General features: G+C 39.1%; 1 protein-coding gene and 1 pseudogene across 1 annotated transcript; both read left to right on the forward strand.

Moving 5' to 3' along the window:
- The first annotated feature begins 496 nt into the window (after positions 1-496).
- LOC111368367 lies at positions 497-6,164 on the forward strand (annotated as a pseudogene).
- Positions 6,165-6,800: 636 nt separating this feature from the next.
- Positions 6,801-7,541, forward strand: LOC111368857 (basic form of pathogenesis-related protein 1-like). Its single transcript, XM_022990338.1, has one exon. It carries the CDS (start codon positions 6,829-6,831, stop codon positions 7,303-7,305), a length of 477 nt encoding a protein of 158 aa, XP_022846106.1. The 5' UTR covers positions 6,801-6,828; the 3' UTR covers positions 7,306-7,541.
- Positions 7,542-8,827: the final 1,286 nt, after the last annotated feature.

An 8,827-nucleotide genomic window follows, 5' to 3' on the forward strand; every position in this document is an offset into this window, starting at 1 on the left:
TAAAAAATAAGCATTTTAAAAAAACATTTTTTTTTTTTGAAAAAATTGAAAAAAAAAAAAAAAAAAAAAACAATGAAAGACAACAAACTTATTCGAGGGAATTCAAAACTCCCAAAATGATTAACAGGAACCCATACTTTATTTCTCAGATAATGAATCTTGGTTTTACCCTCTTAAATTAAATAGAGAAATTACATGAACCTTCCCTAATACTTGGGTTACGTTTGGTTTGCCCCTTCTTATAGTCAGTACCAGCGTTGATTTGGAAAAGTATGCACAGTCCAACAAATAGTTTTAATTTTCCAAATTCATGATCTGTATTTCTCAAGTTGGACTAATTTTTGTTCAATAAAAAAATTTCCTTGCTTTAGAGGCTATATGTAGCACCATATGTAATGCTAAATTATGCATCACTTGGTGTAATGCTTTCTTGAAGCAAAGAAAAGCAAAAATGGTTAAGTTTATACACTTTCTCCTTTCCTTCATTGTGTTAACAATGTCATCATATTCATCTCAAGCCCAAAACACCAGACAAGACTATCTCGATGCCTACAATGCTGCACGTGCCCAGGTGGGATTTGGAGCTACGACATGGGACGATAATGTAGCAGCCTTCTCACAAAATTATGCTGTGAGAAAGGAAAGGGGGAGCTTGTTCTGCCGGGCGCCCAGGCGCCAGGAGTGGGCGCCTAGGCCCCCCGACAGTGAAACCAAAATAGAAACATGGCGGCTAGGCGCCCCGATAGGTATATATATTGCCATTTTTTCCCTCTTTCATTAACACAAGACCTAGAGCCTGGTTTTAAGAGAAGAAAAGAGAGAAAACTTGGAGAGAATTTTACAAGATTGAAGGTTGTTCATCTTGGGTATAAATTCAAAGTTATTTTCTTTCTTGGGGATTAACTTGAGGCTTGTTCAAGTAATCCAAATACATTGTTCTTCATATATTCCATTGAAATCATTTCGTCCTCATTTTCTTGTTCTTCAAATGGTTTGGAAATTTTCACATTGTCAACTTTGTTTGATCTTTGGGCTATCTTTGGGAGGTGTTTTTCCAACAATTTGTTATCAGAGCTTCTTCCTAAATCAAGGTGGTTAATCTTCGATTTTGTGGTGAGTTGCTTGAACTTTGTTGTGCACAAGGTGTTTGTGAAAATTCCCAAGTGAACTTTGGTGATTTATTTTCGGTAAACAAGTGGATAAATCATATCTACTAGAGGAATGGTGAAAATTTGGAAGTATGAGATAGAGAAATTTAATGGAAAGAATGATTTTTCATATTGGAGAATGCAAATGAAAAATTTGTTGATTTCTCAAAAGTTGCTCAAGGCATTGGCGGGAAAGGAGAAGAAACACGTTGATATGTCGGACGAGGATTGGAAAGAGCTAGATTTTGAGGCACGAGCGTCTATCATTCTTTTCCTTGAAAGAGATGTTGCTTTCTTGGTTGATAGTGAGGTAACGGCGGCGGAGGTGTGGACAAAGTTGGAGGCGAACTTCATGACGAAGACTCTAACAAATCGGATCTATTTGAAGTCCAAATTGTATACTTGCAAGATGGATGAAGGTACACCAATCCGGGAGTACGTCAACAAGTTTGATAGGATCATATCGGACTTGAAGGACATTGATGTGGATGTAGATGATGAGGATCAAGCACTTCTACTACTTCTTTCATTGCCAAAGTCTTACGAGAACCTAGTACAAACATTGATGCTTGTGGGTGATAAACTTGTGATGGAGGACACTAGAACGTCACTTCTAGTGGATGATCTTCGAAAGATTGCAACTAGTGGCATGTCTACCATTGGTAATAAGGAGCAAGCTCAAAGATTGTTTGTAAGGGGTAGAAGCAATGTGCGACCAAAGGGCAAGGGAGAAAAATCTAGATCGAGTTCTAGACCTCTTGCGAAAAGGTCTTGTTTCAAATGCTGTGAGCTCGGGCATTTCAAGGCGAATTGTCCAAACAAAAAGGGTTGGAAGAAGAACAATAAGAACAACAACAATAGGAAGGTGCAAGTCAAGCAAGAGGTAAGCTATGCCTCGGAAGGAGGGAAAAGTGATGAGTGCTACACAATCTCTTGTGATGAAGAAACCTCTGGTAAGTGAATTCTTGACTCTAGATGCTCTTACCATGTGTCCAAATAGGAAGTGGTTTACTACCTATAGAAGCATAGATGGTGGAACCATGTTGATGGGTAATACTATTAATGTAAAACGGTGGGGCTCGGTTCAATTACAATCAAGCTGCATGATGAAGTGGTTAGAACATTGATGGATGTTAGACATGCTCCTGATTTGCGAAAGAACCTTATCTCTGTTGGTGTCTTAGACTCCGGTGGTTGCAAGATTGCAACATGGAATGGAGTAAAGAAGGTTGTTCGTGGTTCTTTGATTATGATGAAAGGTATTCGTGAAGGCAATCTCTACGCTCTTCAGGGTACTACAGTTACTGAAAATGTAGCAGTTGGAACAAGTGGAAGTGGTGGAGACCCATGTGAGTGCACTCGGCTATGGCATAGGAGGCTTGGGCATATGTCTGAAAAGGGGCTAGATTTGCTAGTCAAGAAAGGTTTGCTAAAGAACTTGAAGAAGCCTTGCATGGATTTTTGCGAGCATTGCGTGTACGGTAAAGCACACCGAGTTCAGTTCCAACCAAGCAAACATAGAAGTAGAGGCATTCTTGACTATGTGCACACGGATGTATGGGGTCCGGCTTCTGTCACTTCCAAAGGCGGTTCCAGGTATTTTGTTACATTTGTTGATGATTATTCTAGATATGCTTGGATTTATTTTTTGAAGCATAAGAATGAGGTATTCGACACTTTCAAGAAGTAGTAAGCAATGGTTGAAAATAGAACAGGAAAGAAATTGAAGACACTGCGATCTGATAATGGTACTGAGTATACAGATGGTGCTTTCAAGAAGTTCTGTGGTAAGGAAGGCATTGTGAGACATTGGACAGTTAGAAATACACCGCAACGGAATGGGGTCACGGAAAGACTGAATTGCACATTTCGAGAGAATCGATGTGTATGCGATCCTATGCTGGTTTGGGCAGAGAATGGTGGGCAGAGTCGGTTGCAAATGCTTGCTACATTGTGAACTGGTCTCCACATTCAAGGTTAGATGGAGATATACCTTACAGGGTATTGAAAGGAGAACATGCAGATTATGAGAAACTCATAACATTCGGATGCACAGCCTACTATCATGTCAACGAGGAAAGCTCGATGCAAGGACCAAGAAGGCTATATTCTTGGGGTATGCGACAGGTGTTAAAGGCTATCACCTTTGGTGTGTAGAGAATTCTAAGTGCATAATCAGCAGAGATGTTACTTTTGATGAGAACTCCATGATAGCTTCGTTGAAAGCTACAGTGCCCGGTGGTGATGATGTTGAGACTACAATGTCTCAAGTTGTTGACATAGAACCTAGAGATCTACCTAATTCTAGGCATGTTCAAGAAGAGCATCATACAGACACTCAAGATGAGAGTGATGATGCACTTGAACAAGAGGCGGTTCAGCAAGAGAATGTACAGGCACAGCAACAGCAGCTTGCAGATAACTTGACTTCTTCTAGGCCACGTCGTACTTACAAGCAAGTTCTAAAGTGGGGGTCAGACGAGCCTTTGAGGTACTATGGGCAGAAAATTTTGATTGAGTATGCACTCTCGGTGGAGGACGATGAGCCTACCACTTTCAAGGAAGCTATTTTAAACAACAATAGCGAGAGTTGGTTGGCGGCAATGGAAGAAGAGATGGAATCACTTCACAAGAACCAAACATGGGAGGTTGTCCCATTGCCCATAGGTAAGAAAGCTATTGGTTGCAAGTGATTGTATAAAAAGAAAAAGGATCCTACCAAACTCGATGGTACAAGATTCAAAGCGAGATTAGTGGCTAAGGGGTTTGCACAAAGAGAGAGAGTTGACTACAATGAGATCTTTTCTCCGGTGGTCAAGCACACTTCCATTCGGGTGCTATTGAGTATTGTTGCTCATCATGATCTTGAGCTGGAACAACTTGATGTCAAAACCGCCTTCTTGCACGGGGACTTGGATGAGGAGATCTATATGCATCAACCTGAGGGCTACAAGGTTGAGGATAAGGAACGTCAGGTATATCGTTTGAGAAAATCACTATATGGATTGAAGCAATCTCCTCGACAGTGGTACAAGTGATTTGACTCCTTCATGCTAAAACATGATTTCTCCAGAAGTGAGTATGACTATTGTGTTTATATTCGAAAACTTCGGGGAGGTAACTATATCTATCTTCTATTGTATGTGGATGACATGCTTATCGCTTCGAAAAGCAAGGTGGAGTTAGATAGGTTGAAATCTCAACTTGGTAAAGAGTTTGAGATGAAGGATATGGGGGCTGCTAAGAAAATACTGGGTATGGAGATTAGAAGAGAGAGGACAAATCGACGAATGTTCTTGAGTCAGAATGGCTACATTGAGCGGGTTATTGCTAGGTTCGGTTTGCAGGGTGCAAAGTCGGTGGTAACTCCATTGGCTCCACATTTCAGGCTCTCTGGTAAATAGTCTCCTACTACAGTAGAAAAAAAGGTACGCATGGACTGTGTACCTTATGCTAGTGCAGTTGGCAGTTTGATGTATGCCATGGTGTGTACACGCCCAGATATTTCATAGGCGGTGAGTGTGGTCAGTAAATTCATGGCGAATCCGGGAAAGGCACACAGGGAAGCTGTGAAGTGGATCCTGAGGTACTTAAAAGGTACCGCGGCTACGGGTTTATGTTTTGGTGGAGATGCATGTCATATAAGTGGGTTTGTGGACTCGGATTATGCAGGTAGTCTAGATAGACGATGATCTACTATTGGATATGTGTTTTGCATACATGGTGCCCTAGTTAGTTGGCGATCGATGTTACAGGCTATAGTTGCTCTTTCTACTACAGAGGTCGAGTATATGGCCATGGCAGAGGGAGTGAAGGAAGCATTGTGGTTATGGGGTCTTCTAGATGATTTGGGGATTGAGCAGGATTGTGTGGACTTGTGGTGTGATAGCCAGAGTGCGATTCACTTAGCTAAGAATCAGGTTTATCATGCTCGAACCAAGCATATTGACGTCAAGTATCATTTTGTGCGTGATGTTATAGAGGAATGTGATATTTCACTCTCAAAGGTACACACAAATGAGAACCTAGCCGACATATTAACCAAAGTGGTAACGGGTAGTAAGTTTCAACATTGCTTGGACTTGCTTCACATTAGTCCGTGTTGATATGCCTGAGAGGGCATGGCCATTCGGGACGGGGTTGAAATGAGGTGGAGAGTATATGAAGGTGGAGGTGAACTACGGAGGCTTGATCCCGAGTTTTGGGTACGTAGGCAACCATGGTTTGAATGGTGCAGCCGAGTTCTTTTTTGGTGCTTGCTATTTCTTCTTGTGTTCGTCCAAAATTTGAGGTCTATCAAAGGATGTACGAGGTGGAGATTGTGGGAAAGGAAAGGGGGGGCTGGTTCTGCCTGGCACCTAGGCGCTCCGATAGTGAAACCAAAACAGAAACATGGCGCCTAGGTGCCCCGATAGGTATATATATTGCCATTTTTTCCCTCTTTCATTAACACAAGACCTAGAGCCCGATTTTAAGAGAAGAAAAGAGAGAAAACCTGGAGAGAATTTTACAAGATTGAAAGTTGTTCATCTTGGGTATAAATTCAAAGTTATTTTTTTTTTTTGGGGATTAACTTGAGGCTTGTTCAAGTAATCCAAATACATTGTTCTTCATATATTCCATTGAAATCATTTATTCCTCATTTTCTTGTTTTTCAAGTGATTTGGAAATTTTCACATTGTTAACTTTGTTTGATCTTTGGGCTATTTTTGGGAGGTGTTTTCCCAACATATGCCTTTCAGAGGATTGGTGAATGCAACTCGTCCACTCTAGCAACCGACCCTATGGAGAGGCCCTTGCAAAGGGCAGCAGTGGACTTATGGGGTGGCTGAGAAGGGAAATTACAATCTAAACTCAAATTCATGTGTAGGAGGAGAGTGCGGGCATTACACACAAGTAGTGTAGCACAACTCAGTCCGCCTTGGATTCGCTAGAGTTTATTTTAGTGATGGATGGTGGTTTATTTCTTGCAACTATGATCCCGTAGGTAATATTATTGGCCAACGCCCTCGCTAAGGCCATTCTTGGTACATTGAGTGAAATAAAGTGGGAAAAGATTTCCATATATCCGGTTCAATTATATTGATCAATATCAAGTACTACTTGCTATAAAGATTGGATTAGTAGCAAGTAATTCTGCTTCATATTGCGAGGCACACGCAATATACAATTACATTTACCGACAAAAAGAAAAAAAAAAAAAAAGATTGAATAATTGTACGTGCTCTTGCAATAGTAATTATATATTGCTTGTGTCTCGCTGTAAATAAGAAGTTATGTGTGTTGCAATGCAATTCCCAATTGTCGGGGGCTTTTAATTTTCAATTTTTTATCTTAATACATCTTTTTGAAGTTTTACGGAAGAATACCTTTGCCGGGTGGTGGGTTCTATTTTGGTGCATTTAGAATGAAAGGACCAGATAGTTCGTTTAGAAAAAATACTATCAGTGAGATTTCTGTTGAATTCTTTTGGTGCCTGAAGTTAGCAAATTACCCTATAATTAATCCGATGTCTCTATCCTTGACCAGTCCTTGCTCGGTGCAATTTGAACCAATCATTCTTACATTTATTTTATTTTTAGCATTCTCCTCAAATCTTTTTCATCTATAAATATTGAAAGAAGAAAATGCATATCCATATTTCATTTTCATATCTAAATGCCATTTGCAACAAGAGAGAATGGATTCCTCCAAGGTTTGCATTGTCTCGGTGTGTTTAATGGCCTTAACCACTCTATCCTTCGCCCTAACCGGCCCTCAGAAATTCGTCAATGCCCATAACGTAGCCCGCAATGAAGTCGGCGTGGCCCCCCTCGTGTGGAACAATACCCTCGCTGCCTACGCACAGAAATATGTCACCAAAAGGTCTGCAGATTGTGCAATGGAGCATTCTGAGGGACCCTATGGCGAAAACATTGCAGCAGCCTCATGGAATCTGACTGCAAAGGAAGCTGTGGATATGTGGATTGAGGAGAAGAAGTTTTATAATGCAAAGTCAAACACTTGTGATGGAGAAGGATGTTTGCATTACACACAGGTTGTTTGGGCCAACACCAAGCGGGTTGGCTGCGCTAGGGCTAAATGCCAAAATGGATGGACATTTGTTTCATGCAATTATGATCCTCCAGGCAATTACATTGGCGAACGTCCTTATTAGGCTGATGCCTTATGTTTGTTCAAGCTAAAAAAATGACTTTTTACCCGTCATTCATAACATATATGATGATATGTTATGGGCTTTTTATTTTCTTGCCAAGGTTAATTTTGCAGTAGAAGATGAAAAGAAAATCTTCAATCTTTCATGCAAGCAAGCACAATCAGTTTACTTGTTGCATGATTTGAGGTTTGAATATTCATATATGAATTTAATTTATTTCTTCTATATTTTATTTTCCTTTTTGGTAAAATCCTTATTTTATACTTATTGATCTTAGTCTCTTATCTTTGACACATATGCGTGAGCCCTACAATAGTGATTTGACATTAATAGAATAAGTGAGAACATGAATGGATAAACTAAAATTAACTTTAACATGATGTGTTACAGTTGCTTATTATTGATGGTAGTAAATCTTCCAACAATTTAGTACTCAACATAATTGAGAAAAGTGGTTCTTACATATAATCTTTCCATAATTAACTGGGAGCTTAACTCGACGTAAACAATGCTCACAAACTCATGCCTTTCTTGGTTGGGACCAATCCAACCCGCCATTTTTAACTCGATTATGCTACTTGTACATAAAAATAATTTATATGGGGTCACATAAAATGATGTGGAAGGAAAAAATTGGATGAAAAAGTTGACTGTGTTTTCAACTGGAAAATGATAAGTGACATGTGATATTATGTAATCCATTATGTAAAGCTTGACGTACATGTAGTAAGGTTCTTTTCAACTTCCTATTTTGGCGGAGCATCTCTCTCTCTCTCTCTTTTTAATTTTTTTGATTGGGGATGGGTACCAAAGCAGTTCAAGAACGAACCAAAGAAAATGTTTTTATTCCTTTTAGTATAATTTTAGACAAACTTATGAAGAGCACAATAGGAATACTCATGCAAAGTTTGGCATGCGAAGTCTTATTTTTATTTAATATACGTAATGATTCAATTTAAATCTGATGGAGGCCGTTCACTGTACCAATTTATTTGTCAAATATATTGACAAGTAATTTTAACTCTTAAGCTAATCTAACTATCTAAATCTCTTAAAAATTTTACTATGTATGTTATGAGGTATATCCACAATATATATTTACTAGAATTTTCTCCAGTTAACAATTGTACATTTGTCCATCATTTGCGCAATATTTGCAGGAAAATCAATTGTCCATAAACATGATTGACTCTATTTCCATGTCCATTATAAGTCCATGTTTTAAATTAAACTCTTTCTCTATCCATTTCGTTGCCTTAATTACTGATTTGTTTTATAAATTATATATAGTTAAAAGCTGTAATCAGCAACCATGAGTATGCTTTCTTTTCTTTCAACGTGACATAAAGAAGCATGTTTCATACGCAATTGGACTCTACAATTTCATAAACAAAATTTCAACTACTTTCTCTCTTTAAAAACTATGAAGTAGTTTCCAGCACTATACACTAAATATGTCCATGCTGTTTTAGCATAAATACGCCATCAAATAAGGACAGACCATAGTCCAGGAATTATTCTG

The sequence above is a fragment of the Olea europaea genome, chromosome 19, assembly GCF_002742605.1.
Source record: "Olea europaea var. sylvestris chromosome 19, O_europaea_v1, whole genome shotgun sequence".
NCBI lineage: Eukaryota > Viridiplantae > Streptophyta > Magnoliopsida > Lamiales > Oleaceae > Olea > Olea europaea.